The 23,298-nt window shown below is 36.5% G+C and overlaps 1 protein-coding gene and 1 pseudogene across 6 annotated transcripts in view; one reads left to right on the top strand and one right to left on the bottom strand.

Annotated features, from left to right (window-relative positions):
• CYLC1 (cylicin 1) overlaps positions 1 to 15,770 on the top strand; it is a 76,984-nt gene extending 61,214 nt beyond the window's left edge. For all 6 annotated transcript variants that reach the window (XM_081792549.1, XM_081792548.1, XM_081792552.1 and 3 more), the window contains one exon: positions 15,595 to 15,770. In XM_081792549.1, the coding sequence (XP_081648675.1) occupies positions 15,595 to 15,627 (33 nt within the window). In that variant the 3' untranslated portion in view covers positions 15,628 to 15,770. The remainder of the gene's footprint in view (positions 1 to 15,594) is intronic.
• Positions 1,769 to 8,595, bottom strand: LOC145714403 (proteasome subunit beta type-6 pseudogene; annotated as a pseudogene).
• Positions 15,771 to 23,298: the final 7,528 nt, after the last annotated feature.

Below are 23,298 nucleotides of genomic sequence, written 5' to 3'. Positions count from 1 at the left end.
CAAGTTTCAGTGGAGAGATCCATCACTAGTCTTATCAGTTTCCCTTTATGTGTTAGAGCATGTTTATCCCTAGCTGCTTTCCGAATTTTCTCTTTATCCTTATATTTTGCCAGTTTCACTATGATATGTCATGCAGAAGATCAATTCAAGATACGTCTGAAGGGAGTTCTCTGTGCCTCTTGGATTTCAATGCCTTTTTCCTTCCCCAGATCAGGGAAGTTCTCAGCTATGATTTCTTCAAGTACACCTTCAGCACCTCTCTCTCCCTCTTCCTCCCCTGGAATCCCAATTATGCATATGTTATTACGTTTAATTGTTACTTAGTTTTCTAATTTTCCCCTCTTACTCCTGTATTTTTTTATCTCTCTTTTTCTCAGCTTCCTCTTTTTCCATAGTTTTATCTTATAATTCACCTATTCTCTCCTCTGCCTCTTCAATCTGAGCTGTGGTCATCTCATTTTTATTTTGCAGCTCATTTATAGCATTTTTAGCTCCTCCTGACTCTTTCTTAGTCCCTTGATCTCTGTAGTAATAGATTCTCTGCTGTCCTTTATGCTTTTTTCAAGCCCAGCGATTAATTTTATGACTATTACTTTAAATTCATTTTCTGTTACATTGCTTAGATCGTTTTGATCAGTTCTTTAGCTGTCTCTACTTCCTGGAGTTTATTTTGAGGAGAATTCTTCCATGTTGTCATTTTGGATAGACCCTGGAGTGGCGTGGAACTGCAGGGCTCTTCCTCTGTGCTGTCTGGAGTAACTTACATTGGTGGTCAGACCTGATGTCTGCCCCCAGCCCACCGCTGGAGCCACAGTCAGACTGGTGTGTACCTTATCTTCCCCTCTCCAGGGGCAGGACTCAATGTGGAGTAGTGTGGCCCCTGTCTGGACTACTTGCACACTGCCAGGCTTGTGGTGCTGCTTCGATGGGATCTGGCATATTAGCTGGGGTGGATCAGCAGGGTGCCAGGGGCAGTAGGGGCAGACTCAGCTTGCTTTGCCTTAGGTGTCCGCTTCGGGAGGAGCCCTGCAGCACCGGGAGGGAGGCCAACCCTTCGGAGGGATGGATCCACAGAAGCACAGCATTGGGTGTTTGCCGGGTGCAAGCAAGTTCCCTGATGGGAACTGGTTCCCTTTGGGATTTTGGCTGGGGGATGGGCAAGGGAGATGGTGCTGGCCAGCGCCTTTGTTCCCCGCCAAGCTGAGCTCTGTCTTCTGGGGCTCAACAACTCTCCCTCCCATTTTCCTCTAGCCCTCCCACTCTCCAAGCAGAGGTGTTGACTTATAACATTCCAGATGTTAAGTTCTGCTGGCTGTGAGAACACACTCCATCCAGCCCCTCCGCTTTTGCAAGCCAGACTCGGGGGCTCTGCCTTGCCGGGAAGGCTGGCTGCCCCTCCACCTCCCCGGCTCCCTCCTGCCAGTCCATGTAACATTCACTGCCTCTCACCCCATTCTACCCTCTTCCGTGGGCCTCTCATTTACGCTTTGCTCTGGAGAGTCCATTTTGCTAGACTTCTGGCGGGTTTTCTGGGTTATTTAGGCAGATGTGGTTGGAATCTAAGTGATCAGTAGGACGCGGTGAACCCAGCATCCTCCTACGCCACCATCTTCCTCCAAAATCTTTCTACTCTGTGTGATTTTTTTGTGAATTCACAAATTGAATAAAGACACAGGAACTATAGAACTGTGCAGACTCTTTAAATTTGTACTTTTTACCCTAAAACACATATCGTTTTATGACAAAATAAAACCAGTAAATCCTCTTCCTATTCTGGGCCTATTTCTTTGTCTCCAAAATGAAGAATTAAGTTAAATGAGCTATAAATTGAAACCGGAGTGAACAGTCCAGTGACAGTGTTTGGTGTTTTAATGGAGTCTGAAAGATGTAAGCCATGTGCCTGCACATAACTGGGATGGATCAGTAATGGAATACGCCTAATGATGTAACATAGGTGGCTGAACTACTAGATCACAAGAAATAGTGACATGAAATGAAAATTATCTAATGAAATTTTTCTAAGGAAAAGGAAAAGGTATGGGAATTCTTTGATACTACACTGATTTCCAGAGTGTAAAAAAATAATAATTTAAGAATTGTATTTAAAATATATACTTATGACATAAGGACTCATTTTTCTAACACTGTCATTACTTGGTTTGGTCTGTTTTCAAAAGACACAATTGCTTTAATTTGAAGCATTATCATTGTATTTGATGATAAGATATTCAAGTACCAGTAAAATTAGTTGTATAGGCAAACCGAAGGTCATAGGTACATATAAATGTGATTCTGTATTTATTTTGTTTGTTGGCTACTTCCATATCTCTAAATAATATATTTTATTGTTACTTTTCAATTTTATACATTTTCTCAAAATGGTCTTCCACAATGGGTGAAGATTTTGTTCATATACACCATCTCCTCTCCTCTTTTCCTAATATGGTTCTATCTTTATTTTTAGTTCCTTCATTAATTGTCTTTGTAACTTTAAATATTTTATTTGAAAAATTTTTGTACTCATTCCTCTTCAGTTCTTTCCTGTCCCTTTTCTTTAGCCCTTCTCTTATTTTATATTTTTATTGAAATATGATTGAAATACAACATATATTAGTTACAAATGTACCTCATAGTGATTTGATAATTTTATACATTAATACATGATTACCACCAGAAGTCTAGTTTCCATTTGTCACCATATAGACTTATTACAATATTATTGACTATATTCCCTATGATGGACGTGACATCCCCATGACTTAATCATTTTATTTTATTTTTTAAAGTTTATTTATTTTGAGAGAGAAAAGTGGGGGAAAGAAAGAGGGAGAGGGAGAATCCCAAGCAGGCTCTGTGCACAGCACAGACATGGGGCTCAAATCCACAAACTGTGAGATCATGTCCTGAGCCAAAATCTAGAGTCAGACGCTTAACTGAGCCACCCAGGTTCCCCTGACTTAATCATTTAAACTGGAAGTTTGCATGCCCCCTTTTCCTATTTCACCCATTCCTCCATCCCCTCCCTTCTGACAACTATCAGTTTGCTGTCTGTACCTATGAGCCTACTTCTGTCTTGCTTTATTGACTTATTTTTAGATTCCACATATAAGTAAAAATCATGTCATTTGCCTTTCTCTGACTTATTTCACTTAGCATAATATCCTCTACGTGATTGCATGTTGTTGGATTTGGCAGGATTTCATTCTATTGTATGGCTGAATAATATTCCAATGTGTTTGTGATACATTCTGTATCCATTTATTATTAATGGATACTTAGTTTGCTTCCATATCTTGATTATTGTATACAAAGCTATAATAAACAAAGGAATACATCCATCTTTTAGAATTAGTGTTTTTACATTCCTTGGATAAATAATGAGAAGTGGAATTGCTGGATCACATGGTAATTGAATCTTTTTTTTTTTTTTTTTTTTTTTTGAGGAAACTCCATACTGTTTTTCATAGTGGCTGCATCAATTTATATTTTGACCAACAGTGCACAAAGATTCCCATTCCTCCACATCCTCCCCAACACTTGTTATTTCTTGCTTTTTGTTTGTTTGATAATTACCATTCTGGCAGGCATGAGTTGGTGTGTCCTTAAAGTTTTTATTTGCATTTCCCTGATGATTAGTGATATTGAGCATGTTTTGATCTTCCTGTTGGCCATCTCCCTGTTGTTGCCTGTTGACTTCTTTGGAAGAGTGTCTATTTAGGTTGCATGCCAATTTTTAATTAGCCTTTTTTTCTTTTACTATTGAGCTGTACAAGGTCATTATATCTTTTGGCTATCAACCCCAGGTGTCTTCTCCTGTTTAGTAGATTGTCTATTTATTTTGTTGTTGGTTTCCTTCACTGTGCAAAAGATTTTAGTTTGCTCTAGTTTCATTTATTCATTTTTGCTTTAGTTGTCCTTGTCTGAGGAAATACATCCAGTAAAATATTGGTAAGATCAATGCAAAAAAAACTTACTGTTTGTATTTTCATCCAGGAATTTTTTGGTTTCAGGCCTTACATTTAAGTATTTAATTCACTTCGAGTATATTTTTGTATTCACTGTAAGAAGGTGGTTTAGTTTTGCACACAATTTATTAAAAACTCTGGTTTCTTTCCCCCCACTATATGTTCTTGCCTCCTCTGTTGTAGATAAATTGATCACAGAAAATGAGTTTATTTTTTGAGTATCTATTCTGTTCCATTAACTTACGTGCCTCTTTTGGTTCCAATACCATATACTTTTGATTATTATAGTTTTGTAGTGTAGTTCAGAATCATGTAGCATCTAATATTTCCATATTTATTCTTTTTTAAGATTTCTTTGTCTATTAAGTATCCATTGTAGTTTCCTTCAAATATCAGGATTATTTACTGTAATTCTGTAAAAATGTCATTAGTATTTTATAGGGATTGTATTGGATCTTTAGATTGCTTTGGGTGGTATAGATATTTTAATGATATTAACTCTTTGGGTAGTATAGATATCTTAAAGATATTAATTCTTCCTGTCCATGAGTACAAAATATATTTTCACTTATTTGTGTTGTCTTTAATCACTTTTACAATGTCATCGTTTTCTGAATATAAGAGTTTCACCTCCTTGGTTAAATCTATTCCTGAGTATTTTATTATTTTGATGTTATTGTAAAAGGGATTGTTTTCTTAATTTTTCTTTCTGATAGTTCATTTTAGTGTATAGATATATAACACATCTCTGTATATTAATTCTGTATCCTATAATGTTACTGAATTCATTTTCATGTCATCTTCAAATAGTGACAATTTTACTTCTTCTTTTTCAATTTGGATACCTTTTACTTATTTTTCTTTCCTAATCGCTGCAACTAGGACTTTAATACTATGTTGAATAAAAGTGCTCAGAGCAGGCCTCCTTTTCTTGTTTCTGATTTAGAGGAAAAGCTTTCAGCTTTTCACTGCTGAGTATCTTAGCTGTGGGTTTATTATATATGGCTTTTATATGTTGAAGTACATTCCTTCTACAAACACTTTGTTGTGAATTTTTATGATAAATTGAAGTTGAATTTTGTCAAATGCTTTTTCTGCATCTATAGAAATTATCATACTTTTTTTCTTTTTTGATGAAATTTTTAGTGAATTTTCCATCACAATGGTGTGTCTTTTATTGTATCCTAGAATTCTAGGAATTGGGGATGTGGTAATGGTGAGTTTGGGAATCTAGGCTCCCAAAAGTACCTTCTGCTCTACCCTTAATTCTGCAATGGCTTCCAGGCAAATCACCCCTCCACTGGAACCATCCATTCGATGACCAAATTAATATCATTGGCAGTGAATTCCAGACACTCTTCCTTGGTCATGCTTTCCAATAGCCATAGGTATATGAGCTCCCAGAACCCCCAGTGGCCAAGGACTGCCTTACGATCATACCTACAATGGGCACTGAGTACAACAGCCCTCCTTCTTGGGGTTACCAGCCTGCAATGATGATTCCTGCCATCAGGTCTTCTAGATACCATTAACACATCTCCTAAAAGAGGCTGGTTGCTGTGTGTACCATAGGAGGCTCATTCAGCTCGGTGCTGTGGAAATCAAACTGATAACTGACAGCATCAGCTACTGCCTGCATATAAGCTGCTGAGCCTTAGTGGCAGCAAAAAATAGTCATGAATAGGGGTCAGCCTATCAGTCACTCAACTGGAGATATAGGACCCAGTGGTTGTTATGGAGTGGGCTCCCAAAATCACGACCCCATCAAATTGCTCAGCCATTAAAGTGGTCCCTGTGGAGATTTCCTGGGTTTCCCAGTTGGGGATAATGGCCTCTGGACCACAGATCAACGTTGCTTGCTCCTCCAGAGGCTACTATAGTGGCTTCCAACTTCCTTCTCCAGTACTGTCACTAATCATGTACTTTTTAATCCTTCATTTTTTAATGTGGAATATCATGTTGATTGATTTTCATATGTTCAACCATCATTGAATCCCCGAAATGAATCTCACTTGACCATGTATTATTCTTTTAATATATTGTTTAATTCAATTTGCTAATAGGTTTCTGAGAATTTTAAAATCTAAGTTCTTTAGAAATATTGGCCCGATTGTTTGTGTCTTGCTTTCTTTTGTTTTGCAGATATGAAACAGCCTTGCAACCCAGGTATAAATCCCCACTTGGTCGTGGTGAATAATTTGTTTACTATATTGTTGGAGCCAGTTGGCTAATATCCTGTTGAGGATTTTTGCATCTATGTTCATCAGGGAAATCAGTCTATGGTTCTCCTTTTTAGTGGGGTCTCTGTCTGGATTTGGAACCAAGGTAATGCTGGCTTCATAGAAAGAGTATGGAAGTTTTCCTTCCATTTCTATTTTTTGGAACACTTTCAAGAGAAAAATGTTAACTCTTCCTTAAATGTTTGGTAGAATTGCCCTGCAAAGCTTCTTGGCCCTGGACTCTTGTATTTTGGGAGATTTTTGATTACTAATTCGATTTCCTTACTGGTTATACGTCTGTTCAAATTTTCTATTTCTTCCTGTTTCAGTTTTGGTAGTGTATATGTTTCTAGGAATTTGTCTATTTCTTTCAGATTGACCGTTTCATTGTCATATAACTGCTCATAATATTCTTTTATTATTGTTTGTATCTCTGCTGTGTTGGTTGTGATCTCTCCTCTTTCATTCTTAATTTTATTTATTTGGGTCCTTTCTTTTTTCTTTTTGATCAAAGTGGTGAGTGGTCTATCAATTTTGTTAATCCTTTGAAAGAACCAGCTTCTGGTTTCATTAATCTGTTCTACTGTTTTCTTTTAGTTTCAATAGCATTAATTTCTGCTCTAACCTTTATTATTTCCTGTCTTCTTCTGGATTTTGGTTTTATTTGCTGCTTTTTCCAGCTTCTTAAGACATAAGGTTAGGTTGTGTATCTGAGATCTTTCTTCCTTCTTTAGGAAAGCCTGGATTGCTATATTCATTCCTCTTATATGGCCTTTGCTGCGTCCCAGAGGTTTTGGATTGTGTTATCATTTTCATTGACTTCCATATACTTTTAAATTTCCTCTTTAACTGCTTGGTTAGCCCATTCATTCTTTAGTAGGATGTTCTTCAAGTATTTGTTACCTTTCCAAATTTTGTCTTGTGGTTGATTTCGAGTTTCATAGTGTTGTGGTCTAAAAATATGCACAGTATGATCTCGACCTTTTTGTACTTACTTAGGGTTGATTTGTGTCCCAGTATATGGTCTATTCTGGAGAGCATTCCATGTACACTGGAGAAGAAACTGTATTCTGCTGCTTTAGAATGAAATTTTCTGAATATATCTGTTAAATCCATCTGGTCTAGTGTATCATTCAAAGACATTGTTTCTTGTTGATTTTTTGATTAGATGATCTGTCCATTGTTGTGAGTGGGGTGTTGAAGTCTCCTACTATTGTGGTATTACTATTGATGAGTTTCTTTATGTTTGAGATTAATTGATTTATATATTTGGGTGCTATCACATTTGGAGCATAAATGTTTACCATTGTTAGGTCTTCTTGGTGGATAGACCCCTTAATGATGATATAATGCCCTTCTGCATCTCTTGATATAGTCTTTATTTTAAAGTCTAGATTGTCTGAGATAAGTATGGCTACTCTGGCTTTCTTTTGTTGACCATTACATCATAGATGGTTCTCCATCCTCTTACTTTCAATCTGAAGGTGTCTTTAGGTCTAAAGTGTGTCTCTTGTAAACAGCATATAGATGGATCTTGTTTTCCTATCCATTCTGTTACCCTATGTCTTTTGATTGGAGCATTGAGCCCAATGACGTTTAGAGTACTGAAAGATATCAATTTATTGCCATTATGATGCTTGCAGAGTTGGAGTTTCTGGTGGTGTTCTCTGGTCCTCTCTAATCTTTGTTGCTTTTGGTATATATAATATGTTATATTATAATATATTAATATATATTATTTTATATAATTATATTATATATAATATATATTATATTATTATATATAATATAATAGCATATAATATATAATATTATAATATTATAATTATAATATAATTATATTAATATATTATATAAATATAATTAATATATAATTATATATTTGTTATATAATATATTATATATATTATATATAATATATATGTGTATATATAATATATATATTATATATATATATGTATACATCTTTTCTTCCCTCAGAAATTCCCCTTTAAAATTTCTTGCAGGGCTGGTTTAGTGGTCACAAATTCCTTTAATTTTTGTTTCTCTGGGAAACTTTTTATCTCTCCTTCTATTTTGAATGACAGCTTTGCTGGATAAAGAATTCTTGGCTGCATATTTTCCTGATTTAGCACATTGAATATACCCTGCCACTCCTTTCTGGCCTTCCAAGTTTCTGTGGAAATTTCTGCTGCAAACCTGATCTGTCTTCCCTTGTAAGTTAGGGACTTTTTTTCCCTTGATGCTTTCATGATTCTCTCCTTGCCTGAGTATTTTGAGAATTTGTGTATTATATGCTCGCATAACCCTTCTACCCTGATTTTTCTCTCTTCGTCTTCTGGGACCCCTTTGATTCTGATGTTGTTCCTTTTTAATGAGTCACTGATTTCTCTAAGTCTTAAATCGTGCATTTTTGCCTTAATCTCCCTCTTTTTTCTGCTTCATTATTCTCGGTAAGTTTGTCCTCTATATCACTAATTCTCTGTTCTAGCTACCCAGTCTCTAGTATTGGAACTGTGTTCTCCCTGATCAGTAATCATGCACCCGTCCTCTGTCTTCAGCTTTCATCCACTCTCCACTTCTTCACTATGAACAAGCCCCAGGCAATACCTCTCCCAAGTTTTGTCTCAGATGCATTTTTCCCCCAGCCCCTGACTTCTGAAGGACTGCTGCTTTTAGCCATTCCGCCCCTCTGCAAGAGGGTCTCATCAAGCAATGGCCAAATGAGCAAAGGCCAAATGTTGACTGCACCCAGGATCGCTTGCTAGACCCTGCTGCTTCTGGTGCCCCATTACTGAGGCCAGGTGCCAGCCCACCCCAGAAAAAGTTATCGAGATAGTGTAGCAGGAGCTACAGGGATTATGGAAAATCACAACACACATCTGGCACCAGGCTTCACCCTTAATGACCTTATTCCAGCACCAGCAAATGTAGCCATTTTGGGGGGTCTGCTGGGTCTAGGTGGCTTCAACAGTCTCTACCAAATGTCCTTCCAGCAGTGGAACCGCTCTTCCCTGTGTGGCCTGAGATCCCCCCAGACCCCAGTCTGTTCCTGGGGATTCACCCTTCCCACCAGAGCACAGTCAGTTATTGAGCTGCAGAGTTGCAGACTTTGTGCTCCCCTTGTTTACAGTCTTAATGGAATTTAAACCCTCTCCTTTATCCTTTCTCCCTTTTTATTTTAGACCCTGTGGCTGTTTCCAATTTTCCACTTTCTCTCCAGCTGTTTTTGGGGAGGGGTGCTTTTCCTGTATTCTCCCCACCCCAAGTCTCCATCCTCTCTCTGCCTGCAAAAGCGACTCCCTGCCTGCCGCCAGCCTCTCTCTCTCCAAGTTCACCTCTCCGTGCCACATACCTGCTGAATTCTGTGTTTCAGGTTGTGCAGATTGTTGGGTTAAACCTCCAATAAGTTTTTTAGGTGTGTTGGATGGTTTAGTGTTGGTCTGGCTGTATTCCATGGATGCGAGACACACAAAAACCTTCCATGCTGTTCCGCCATCTTGGCTCCTCCTCCTCTTTAGTATTATGTTTAGATCCTTTTCTCATTGTCTTTCTTGTATTCACTATAAGATTTTTCCATTGTTGTTGTTTGTGGTACTGTGAGGTTCGTATAAAATAAAATACCTTAGGTATATTGTAGTCTTTTTAAAATTTATTTATTTAAATATAAGTTAGTTAACATACAGTGTAGTATTGGTTTCAGGAGTAGAAACCAGTGATTCATCACTTACATATAGCACCTAGTCTTCATCCCAACAAATGCCCTCCTTAATGCCCATCACCCATTTGGCCCATCCCCTCATCCACCTCCCCTCGAGCAATCCTCACTTTGTTCTATTTGTTATACTCCACTTTAAGTTGATATTAATTTTGTACTCATTCCAAATCTTTACTCATATCACCCAAAAATATTTTGAAAATACACTTTATATAATTTTATTTTATATATCCCTTAATTATTGTATTTTTAATTTTACTACTTTTATTTTACCCATCATACTTAACTTTATATGTGGTTGAACATTTATTTATTTATCCTTTACAGTGAGGTTTTTGCTTTTCTGTGTTTTCTTATTACTCACTAATGCCTGTCCATTTTAGCTCAGAGAAGTGTCTTTAACATCTCTTTTAAAGCTGATTTAGTGGTGATAATTTCCTTTAGTTCTTGCTTATCTGGAAAACAACTTGTAAGTCTTAATTTTGAATAATAAACTTGCTAGGCAGAGGATTCTTGGTTTGCAGTTTTCCTCTTTCAGCACTTCAGAATATGTCATGCTACTCCTTTCTGGCCTATAATGTATCAGCTGAAAAATCTGCCGATAGCTTTCTGAGGTTTCCCTTGTATGTAGTAAGTTGCTTTACTCTTGGTGCTTTTAAAATTCTTTTTGTCCTTAACTTTTACCATTTTAAAATGTGTCCCCATGTGTTTCTCTTTGGTTTCATATTATTTGGAACTTTTGGGGCTTTGTGAACCTGTATGTATGTTTTCCTTTCCCAGATTAGAGACATCTTAGCACTTATTTCTTGAGATATTTTCATTTTCTGTGTCCCTTTCTCTTTCTCTTTTCCCATTCTGCTTGATGTTATCCAGATGTTGTCTTTTTTTTTTCTCCCCTTTTGGTGCTCTGGGTGTTTGCCATTACTCTATATTCCAGCCCACAAATTCATACTTCTATTTTGTTCATTGCGCTGTTGAACCTCTCTAATGTATTTTTCAGTACAATTATAATTTGTTTGGCACTTTCTTATATTTTCTATTACATTGGTGAAGTTATCACTATGTTCATACATTCTTCTCCGAAGATCAATGAGCATCTTTATGACCATTACTTTGAATGCTTTATCAGTTAGATTGTTTATTTCCATTTCATTAAGTTTAATATGGGAATTTGCCTTATTCTTTGATTTGGAACATTTTCCTGTTTCCTCATTTTGCCTATCTGTGTTTGTATTGTATTAAGCAAAATGGCCACCTCCCCCACTCTTGAAGGAGAAGTCTTGTGTAGAAGCTGAAATGTGTGGTCCAGAAATTCAATCTTCCTTGGCTACCAGAGCCAGGTACTCTATAGTTGTACTTCTTATGGGTTGCACATACTCATGGGTTGTGATAAGGCTACAACTGCTGTACAGAGGTGGTGAAGCATGAGGCCTTTTCTTGAACTGTTTGTAACTCAACCCCTGCACAAGGAGAGTATAATTTTAGCCACTTGCTCATCTCATTGTTTCCTGGTCTCTGTGTGGGGTAGGCAAGGGATTTGGGTACTCATTTGTTCAGTTTGTGGCTAGTATGTTGCACAGGGAATGTGAATCTAAGGGCATTTTCCTAAACTGTGGCTCAAGTCTCTGAATGGTTTGGGTGAGGCTCAAGGAACTAACTAACCCAGTTGTGGCATTTCCACTACATAGGGATGGCAGGATGTGAGGCTCTTTCTCAACTTAGCTTTGGCTTGGTTGCTGTGTGGGTAGTGCAGGGCCTAGGGTGCTTACCCACCCTTGTTGTGCCTTGGTCTCTGCATGGGTTGGGGTGCTTGAGCACTCACTTGGCCCTATTGTGGCTTGGGTGTCCTGCACGTTGATTGGGGCATGGGATACTCATACATTCTGATTACAGTGAAGGATAGGAAGCACAGCCCACTGATGTTAACAGGCTAGAGGAAGAGAATCAAAAATGGGTATCATTGCCATTATCAGCAGCAAGTCAAGATGATATTGCAAAAATGACACTCTCCAGTGCTTCTGCCCCTTGATAACGTACTTGCAGGTTTCTACCTGTCTGGAAGCTGCTTAAAATTAGTAAATGGGTCTTTGTCATTCATGGTCTAGGCACTTTTCAATTTGTTGCTTTGGTGCTGAATATCAGGACAAATGGGTTTTCACACAAGAAAAATTTTGTGATTTGCAACGATATGGCTGGAGCTGGGCAATATTATGCAAGCAAAATAAGCAAAATAAGCAAAATAAGTCAGAATATAAATAATACATAAATATATAAATATATATATAAATATATAAATATATACCAAAGACATTTTGATTTTTCTTTTTCTTTTACAATCCTTGTTAGATCTGGTTTACTCAAAAAATATCTAAAATATGACCACCTTTCATCAACTACACTGCTACCTCCCTGGTCCCAGCCACTGTTAACTCTCTTCTGTAGAAAACATACATCACATCATGTTAAAACACATCACATCTGCTTAAAACTTTCAATCAAGGGATATATAGCATCTTTTGGGAGTGATTGAAATGTTTGGGGTGATTGTGGCAGTAGTTTGACAAATATGAATATGTATATATATATATATACACACATATATATAATATGTATATTATATATAATGTAATATATAATATATAATGTATTATATACATAAAGTATAATATAATATATAATGTAATTGCTGTGAGGGCAAAGCTCTTTGTTTTGTTTGCTAATATATCCCAAATTCCCAAGAAAGTGGCTAGCACTTGATATTTATTGAACAAGAAAATTAGTGTGACGTTTATTTAAAAAATTCGAAAAAATGAATAAAATAATTGCTGGGCAGTTTTAAAAATCCAGATGATACTAGATAGTATAATTTTTAGTGTGCCCAGTTCATAAATACATTCATTGATTCATTGATTCATCCATTCATTCATTAAAAAAGGGTAAAAAAAAAAAGCTGTCAAATAACTATTAAGGTTATATTTGACCTGGATCATGAAAGATAAGAAATATTTTGAAAGGCAAAGACAGTGGGGAAATTTGTATCCAAGTACACTCAACTAGTTAATAGGAGAACCAGGCTATAAAATTTTATTATTAGATACAAGATAAGAGTATGATATTGAAAGGTGATATTAACTGAAGTAAAACATAGAATTTCCAGGAAGAATCCAAAGTGAGTGGTGGTAGAGACACAGGGTTGGCAACTCACATAGTAAACATAATTAAACCTAAGGGGCATAAAAGCTGCAATAGATTATTGTGATGCCTCTACACAGGTTTTCTTTTTAATATTAAACTATAAATTAAATGGAAAGAAGGTGAACAAAGGCCTATGATTTTTAATGATGTAGTTTCAAAAGATTTTTTTTCCTTTATTGCATAACTGTGTTGATATGCTGTTGCTTTGCTGTGCTTCAAACATGCAACTAGTCTACCTATTTCCCCTCAGTCACCATTAGTTTTGATTTCTTCTTGTTGACATTTGGCTGTCAATAACAAACTTTAATCCCAAGATCTCCCTTCTTTAGACAATGTTTCATCTTATGGAAAGTCCCAGAAACTCAAAACTCTTTCTCATATGGAAAAAATTCTGCCACTTATTATTCCCTGAATTGTCAAAATAATTTCATACTATCTTAGCTCAGGCTGCTATGACAAATACCATAGAGTGGGTGACTTAACACATATTTCTCAAAATTTGATAGTCTAGAAGTCCACGACTAGGGTATAAGCATGGCTGAGTTCTGGTAAAAGACCTATTCTTGGCTTATAGACACCACTTTCTTGATATATTCTTGCATGGCATAGAAAGAGATCTGGTCTATTCATTCTATTATAAGGGGACCAATCCCATCATGAGGACTCCACCATTAGGACCTCATCTAAACCTAATTACCCCCTAAAATTCTCTACCTTCAAATACCATCATATTGGGCATTAAGGTTTCAGAATATGAATTTTAGGGACACACAAACATTCAGTCCATAGTAGTCACCCTTAAAGTATTAACTATGGTTTAACAGAAGCATTTAAATCTCTTAAAGCCAAAATATAAATGAATGAATGTCAAATATTTGGACTTGTAATGTGAAATGCTTTAGAAAGTGGCATTTCCAGTAATTCTCGTAAACCACAATATGTAGATGAAAGTTATTCCATCTGTATTTTAGGCTACACACAGTCAACACTTCATCCTAATTATTTGAGAAGTATCATCATGTAGAAAAAAATACTGAACTATAAATCAAGAGTGTGAGTAATAAGACACATTTCTTACAGTAAAATAAAGGTACCTATAATAAATGACCAAGAAATAGAAACATAATTTATACAGGAGGAAATAAATAAATATAAGAAATAAAATTATTAAAAAATATTGACTATGGGGTGCCTGGGTGGCTCATTCAGTTAAGCCTCTGACTTCAACTCAAGTCATGATCTCATGGTTCGTGAGTTCAGGCCCCATGTCAGGCTCTATGCTGGCAGCTCAGAGCCTGGAGCCTGCTTTGGATTCTGTATCTCCCTCTCTCTCTGCCCCTCCTCCACTCGTGCTCTGTCTCTCTCTCTCTCAAAAATAAATAATAATAAAATATTTAAAAATTTAAAAAAATATATTGACCATGGTTAGTAATGAAAACAATCCTATGAGATCATTTCTCATATAATAATGAAGTAAAAATATAATAATCCATACCTAAATTATATAAATATAACATAAATTTTATATGTATTATGTGTTTAAGATATCTTACATATATATCTCACATAGAGTTCTTGAGGCTTTAAGGATGGTGGTACATTTATTCACGGCTGACGCAAAAGAACAGTGTAAACTGGTCTAACCTTCCTCTAGAATTATATGGAACTATGAAGGAAGAGTCATAAATGTGGTAATACTATTTGATTCAGTAATCCCATTACTTGAAATGTATTGTAATAAAAATATCAGCAGATGGATAAACAAACACTAGGAATAAAGACAATGATTACAATACAGTCTATAAAGGAAAAACTTTGGAATTAAACTAAAGGTATCAAACTAGGAGAATGGTTTAGTAAAATATATATAATCATATGCATTTATTGAAATAATTATAAAACCTTGATAATTAAAGGAAAAAGTTCATACTATACTTTTAAGAGATAAAAACAGGAAAAAATACTATGGGATCACAACTAAGCAAAAATCTGCATGTTTCTGAACAAAGATAGTAATATGCAAATATGAATATATTTATATTAGTAGGGTGGAATTTGAAGTGACTTTCCATTATTGTTAACTACTTTTTGTGTTTTTATATTATATTATCAATTTCAAAAGTTCTGGTCTATTAAAATAGTTGTGAGATCTTAGATACATAATGTACTTTGATAGAACTTGGTTCCTACACAAATCCTTATTGTTGGATGAGTATTCAGTACTTCTCACCTTTTGGTGAACATTAGGAGCACCCAGGGATGTTGAACATGCAAATTTCTGACTCCATCTCAGACTTCGACTTGATAAGTCTGGGGTGGAGTCCAGGGACCTGTATTTTTAATAAAAAATAATAAAAATGATATCCAAGTTCCTTTCACTTGTGACATTATGTGTTTTGGTGTGGTCTCTAAAAAACCTGGAACTCTCCATAATTAATAGATAAATAATATTTTACTTTTTATTTTCTTTTTTTCCTTTTTTTACTTTATTCCTCAGCCTGAAGCAAAGTGGATTCATAAGCTGCTTTAAAGAAAAAGAAAAAGAAAAAGAAAATAAAAGAACTGAGCACTTGGTTTCACAGAATGGCCTTACCACAGTAAACACTGGCTACTCCCAAATGATCATTTCTACTTGTGTGGAACTGTAATAAATAAAAACAAGTCTTCCATGAATCCCAGTGTTGCATCCACACGACTCCTGAAACAGAATGCTACGGGCACCAGTGACAGTCACAACAAAGTTTATTGCAATGAGAGGCAAGGCCGACAGATTGGGACCAACACTCTTGATCAGAGTGTGGCCTTGAACAGCCGGGGTACAGAGTTTTTATAGCCTACCACATCGTCTTATCACCACCTGGGAACAGAACAAAGAAATAGTTCCCAGATCGGGGTGGAAACAGTTCAGACATGCCCTTGCCCCAATTCAATCAAACACTAATCCAGTTGATTTTCCTTGAACTTGTTCCCTTGACTGATAGGACAAGGCTGTTAGCTCTTAACCTACAGTATCCAAACAAAGCTGTTATTTCTCAAGGCTACAGGTTAGCCCTACACTACAATTTAACACTTACACCAGGAGCTGATTTTTTTTGTGTATAATTTATAGAGGTAATTTTAGTGGTACATGCTTTATTAAATGCTTGAACTATTCAAGCCAAAATGCTGTAGCATTTTACCCCATGTTCTGAAACTTTAATTGGAAACCATTTCTAAATTTAGGTTAAAACTTTACAATCTCCCTTTGAATACATTTATCATGTTTTGTTTTATCTACCTTTTCTTAGCATTAAGAAAAAGTAAACAGATAATGGAAGGAAAGAATCATATCTTTTACACCCTTAAAAGAAATAAACAGATATATGTAGAGAGTAACCCCCACTTCCTACATACATATAGACCTCTAAATGTAATCATTTACCTTTAGACATTTTTTCTTTAGTTTATTACTTTATTTAATGATAATCTGCAAGTTACCCTGAAAGAATAACACATATTTGTCAATTATTTTACATATTTCCATGAATATGCTTGTAATGTTTATTCTTGAAAGCTGTAAAGGGGTGTGGAAAGAACGACAGTCTAATCCGAAGTAGGATTAGATTAGATTAGATTAGATTAGATAATCGTCTTGGTCTGTCTTGGCTGCTATAACCAAAATACCATGAATTGGGTAGCTCATAAATAAATTTATTTCTCACAATTCTAGAGGTTGGGTAGTCCAAGATCAAGGAACCAGAAAATTCAGGGTCTTGTGAGAGCCTACCTTCTGGTTCATAGACCTCCCTTATCACTGTGTCCTCACATAGTGGAAGGGGAAAAGGGAACGATGGGTTCTCTTTTATAAAAACACTAATTCCTCTCTTGAGGGCTCTGCTCCCCCAAAGCACTTCCCAAAGACTCTACCTTTGGGGTCTTAAGGCCCACTCTAATGCCACCACATTTGGAATTAAGATTTTAATATATGAATTTTGAGAGAACACAAATATCCTATCTATTGAAACAACAAATATATAGATAGAGCTATAGACAGATATAAATATGGAGCACTCCTTCATTCCATACAGTCTGATTTCTGCCTTTTGTTATAATCTTGTCTTCCATTTACTCAGAAATTACTACATTTCAGATCCAATTCTTAAAGAGGTGTCATTTTTCTAACCCATTTGATAACTTTACACATTCCCTAAATGACACAAAAAAGTTTTTTTATTGCAACATTGTAAATATGAAAAGTTAAAAAACAGTCCATTTATCTGTCATTAAATGATTGGTTGAATATATAACAGTACTTCATTGCAATGGAATACCACGTGAATCTGAAAAGGAATAAAGAAGCTCTCTATGTAGTGAGATGGAAAGATCTTTTACTTAAGTTTTAGTGAAAAAAATCAAGGTGAATAAGAGATATGTTATATAAGCTATAGTATTTTTTAAAAGAGGAAAGAGAGAATGCATGTGTGTGTGTCTGTGTATGTGTGTCCTTGTGTGTGTGTGTGTGTACCTGTATTTCCTAAAAGAAGCTCTTGAATGATATAAAATAAAATAATAAAAGCAATTACCTATAAATAATAAGTGATGTTGGAGAAATAAATGAGAAACAGGGATGAAATTTAGACCCAATACCAATATTCAGCCAGTACACAAGGATAGATCTGTAAATGTTGGTAAAAATACTTCCAAAACAGTTGGCAAATGGCAGCTAGAAAATTTACCCTCCACCTGAAATGTCTCTCTGGCCTTCTACCCTAGAGCACCAGCGATCCTCCAGGAATTACAAGCTAAGGCATAATGAAAAATATAAATGACTTACTAAGGGAAACAGTGTTGAAAGGTAAAGGAGAAAAGGAGAAAGAGTAGGTAGGGAGAATCTTCAGATTACCATGCAGTTGTGACCCATGTTAAAAGAGAAAGAAAAAGGAAAGCTGGAAGGAAGAGCCTGAGACTGTGATGCAGCTCAGAGAGTCTCAACCAGGCCGGTGAAAAGCCATGAGTAAACACTGCTCTTTAGAAGAGTTTGTGTTGGTAAGGAATATCCTGACCTTTGTACCCCCATGGTGCTAAATCATTAGCTGGAAGAAATCCAGTGAAAGAGTGGCCCTGGCTTGCACACTGGTGGATCTCAAATTTTCAGTAGCTTGAGGCTATCAGTATCTATGCTCCTCATAGCACAATCTTTCTTTCTTTCTTTTTTTTAAAGAAGGGATTAACTTGATATGCAGGTTTTTAATGTTTATTTATTTCTGAGACACAGAGAGAGCATTATTCGGGGAGGGGCAGAGAGAGAGAGAGGGAGACACAGAATCAGAAGCAGACTCCAGGCTCTGAGCTGTCAGCACAGAGCCCGATGCAGGGCTGGAACTCACAGACCGCGAGATCATGACCTGACCCGAAGTCGGAGGCTCAACCGACTGAGCCACCCAGGCGCCCCAATCTTTCTTGAAGTGAGATCTGAGCAGCAAACTCAGTCACTACACAGATTAATTTCTCTATCCATACTCACCCCTCCAAAGCTCCAGTGGACTTCTTCTTAGGGAGAAAAGTGGAAAAACAATAGCCTTCATCACTGTTGTTGATGTTAGGGTCACAATTGGCTGACTTCCTATGCTGTCCATTCTTTCTCTTCATCCTCAGGTATTGCTTCTATAGATCTTGCTGCCTTACCTGGTGGTACAACCTCCAATTTCATTCCAGAAGGGTCTGAGACCCTAGTAATCATACACTCTTCAAACTCCATTCATAGTAAAAAATGGAAAAAAGAGTACCAAGAGATCATGTGCCTTTCACAGATATTCTTTCTCTCTTATATTGTAAACAGGAACTCTATCTCCTCTTGCTGATCAGGTTAAATTACCCTGTCAAGGTGGTGAATTTTCTTCACAATAGCTGGCCTCTAAACATAAGGAGTACAAACTTCCCTGGCAATATACATAACTTGCACTTCACTGGGACTATTGCTATTTCCCCTGGCAAGAATATGTTCCTTTTAGGAGGATTAGGACTTATAACACTACATTGACCAGAACTGATGTAACAAGAACTCAAGCTCTGGTGAGCCATTAAGAGGGATGGTAAGTGAGGCCACTCCTGAGTATATCACTTCATTTCTAAGCACATATGCTCTCCCTATTCAAGGCACACCATTACATAGAAGTTGCTGTTTTCATGCATGCACTGCATCTTAAAGAATGTCACTCAATTTTGAAGAGTATTGCACCCAAGTTAATATTTTATTATGCCTTCAGTAGGTCATTCAGGCTCTCTCTGAAGACAGTTGCTTCTGGATAGTGCAATATGTATTACCAGTGAATCTCTTGGCCAGTTTACTCCCACTTCTCCTTTACTGTGAAGTGAATCCTCTAGTTAGATACTATACTCTTTTAAGGTCATCCCTGAGTGTGGCTGTAATGTAGGTACCATATATTTTTAGCTTGAACCCACAAACTGAACTAACCTATTTATGAATGAAATTCAGGCTTTCTCTCCTTTTTCAAATATTCACAGGTGTAAGCAGAGGGAGGGTGCTAGTGCAAGTATGTTGGATGACATAGAGGTCTGTGTAAACTGTTCATAAAATTTATTTATAACTTCTGGTCCTGCTTAGGCTTGATCCCAGAATGACCATGTCCATTTTATGATGGATAGCTGCTGGGCCTTCATGACTTTTTGATTAGGAAAAATTCTTCAACAGAATCTGGATTATGCTTGGCAGTTCTGGATTCATAATCATTTGGTATCCTATTGTAAAACATTTTGTCTCTATTATAGCCCAGTACCATGCCAAGAGTTGTCTGTTAAAGGGCATATAATTCTTGGATATAGACACCATGGCTTTGCTTCAGAAACCCAGGGGCTTGAATTGAGATTCTCACACTGGCACCTGTCAGAAACACCACATTGCACCTTTCCCTACCACTTACACCTCCAAAACCAGAGAATTTTATTCATTCTGTGCCACAACTTGGCTTTCTACAACCACAACTTGGGCTTATTATCAAGCCCTTTTCTGTTTCAAGGCCCCATTGAAATCTGTCAGCCTTTAGTGTCACCCAGTAAGTCAAATGGAGCAGTATTCTTTTGTGTGGACTGTGTTACTCCAGAATCCAAAGAAGACCACCAGACAATGTATTTCTTTCTGTTTAGTAATAAATGCCAGACACAACTTTTTTTTTTTTTTTTCTGTAGAGGGGCAGTGTCTCAGCATGTCTTTGACCACTGGACGAAAAGTTTTAGTAAAATTGCAAGTTCCTGAATATTTCTATTATTTGTCCTCCATTCTCTGAAATAAATGTCCCTTAATAAAGCCTTCCAGCATATTTTTCAACTTTTTTATTATCCTGCCTAATCAGCATAATGCCACTAATGTAATATTCTATAGGGTATACAGATGTTTCAGAATAGTTTACACTATATTATAAGAAAGAATGGGAGATTTAACATAGATCTCAGCAAACTGTAGATGCATATCATTGTCTGCCTCATATGATTGTGAACTGTTTTCTGTTTCCCTTTTCTGAATAAATAGAAAATAATTTCCCAAATCAGTGTATGTGAGGTCTTTCCAAGCTGATCTAGCAACAGTACCATGACTAGCAGAGCAGCTACAGTTGGGAATACTACCTGGATCAACTTGTAGTAGTTTATAGTCATTCTCCATGATTCATCCAGTTTTCTCAGTAGGCAAACTGACAAATTAAGCAGAGCTATGAGTGGCAATGTTATTCTTGTATACTTTTTCTCCTTAAAAGTAATATAAATCATTGCCAAGTGGACCTAGGGATGCTATATATACTTTTATGTTTCTCCTAAAGAGTGGAGAGGAATTTTCTAATGTTTCCACTTGATTTCATTACTTAATAACTACTACTCCACAGTCCATGGACCACATAGAGGGTTACTCCAACTGCCCAGTATACAGCTGAAAATGATACACTTAGAGGTTGAGGAAATGACCAGTGGTTGGGTTTGCAAGATCCATTAGACCAATCATAAGCTGAACCATAACCAAGACTCTACTTATTACCTGTTCATATGTACTTGTTTTCTAGGGTAGCCTACCAAAGTGGCAGGTACTTACTTAAGCTGCCACAAACTGAATGGCTTGAGCCATAGAAATTTATTCTCTCACCATTTTGTAGGCTATAACAACATAATCAAGGTGTTGACAGAGTTGGTTCCTTCTGAGGACTGTGAGGGAAGGACTCTCCTTGGCTTGTAGATGGATGTATTCATATTCACATGGTATTCTCCCTCTACATATGTATCTGTGTCCAAATTTCCATTTTTTATAAGGAGACATATCACATTGGATTGGGATCTATCCCAATGACCTCATTTAAACATTTATCTCTGTAAAGACTCTCCCTCAAAGGTCATGTTCTGAAGTATTGAAGGTGAGGATATCAGCAGAGAAATTTGAGGGACACAATTCAACCCGTAACCCATCTCTAAGGCCTTACTAAGGGTACCGTGATGGTGATGCTTCAGTTCTCTGGATATCAATGTCAAGTCAGATACTGTGTCCAATATTCCTCAAAGTAACTGTATTTTCTCCTTTTCCTCATGTATAGGCACTCAAGTAAATGGTCCTAGGTCTTATTAAGTACTTATTAAGTACTTATTAAGATATTATTGACTAAATTCCCGATGCTATTCTTTTCATCTGTGTGACTTATAACACAGGTGTGTAAATGTTTGCACCTTAAACTTCTACAACTATTTTACTTATCAACTGAAGTATTGTCACATATTCAGCAAAGTCTCAGGATATGAAATCAGTGTACAGAAACTGGTGCATTTCTATACGCCAATAATGAAGCAGCCAAAAAAGAAGTCAAGGAATCGATCTTGTTTGCAATTGCACCAAAAAATTAGGAATCTGAGAATAAACCTAAAAAAAGTGGTAAAAGATCTATACTCTGAAAACTATAGAACACTTATGAAAGAAATTGAAGATGACACAAAGAAATGGAAAATCATTCCACGCTCACGCATTGGAAGAACAAACATTGTTAAAATGTCTATACTACCTAAAGCAATCTACACATTTAATGCAATCCCCATCAAAATACAATGAGCATTTTTTACAGAGCTGGAACAAACATCCTAAAATTTGTATGGAACCAAAAAAGATTCCAAATAGCCAAAGCAAACCTGAAAAAGAAAAAGAAAAGTGGGGGCATCACAATACCAGATTTAAAGCTATATTACAAAGTTGTAGTCATCAAGACAGTATGGTATTAGCACAAAAACAGGCACACAGATCAATGGAACAGAATAGAAAGCCCAGAAATGAACCCAAAACTATATGGTTAATTAATCTTCAACAAAGCAGGAAAGAATATCCAGTGGGGAAAACAATGGTGTCTTGAACAAATGATGTTGGGAAAACTGGAAAGCAACATGCAGAAGAATGAAACTGGACCACTTTCGTACACCATATGCAAAAATAAATTCAAAATGGTTGAAAAGCCTAAATGTGAGACAGAAACCATTAAAACCTTACAGTAGAGGGCAGCAAGCTTTTGGCACTGACCATTGCAATTTCTTACTAGAAACATCTCCAGAGGCAAGGAAACAAAAGCAGAAATTAACTATTGGGATGTCATCAAGATAAAAAGCTTCTCCAGAGAGAAGGAAACAGTAAGAAAACTAAAACACAAGCAATGGAATGGGGGAAGATATTTGCAGTTGGCATCTGATAAAGGGTTAGTATCCAAATTACGCTAAGTGAAATAAGTCAGGCAGAGAAAGACAGATACCATATGTTTTCACTCATATGTGGATCTTGAGAAACTTAACAGAAGACCATGGGGTGGGGGGGAGGGGGAAAAAAGTTGCAGAAGAGAGAGCCAAACCATAAGAGACACTTAAGGACTGAGAACAAACTGAGGGTTGATAGGGGGTGGGGGAGAGGGGAAAGTTGGTGATGGGCATGGAGGAGGGCACTTCTTGGGATGAGTACTGGGTGTTGTATGGAAACCAATTCGACAATAAATTATATACACACACACACACACACATATATATATATATATATATATATATATATATATATATATCAACATCACCCCAAATACTAATTAATAATCTAGTTAAGAAATGGGCAGAAGACATGAATAGACACTTTTCTAAAGAAGACATCCAGATGGTCAACAGAAGTATGAAAAGATGCTCAACATCATTCATTATCAGGAAAATG

Source organism: Panthera onca, chromosome X, assembly GCF_046562875.1.
Source record: "Panthera onca isolate mPanOnc1 chromosome X, mPanOnc1 haplotype 2, whole genome shotgun sequence".
NCBI lineage: Eukaryota > Metazoa > Chordata > Mammalia > Carnivora > Felidae > Panthera > Panthera onca.
This window is presented reverse-complemented; position numbering and strand designations above follow the sequence as displayed.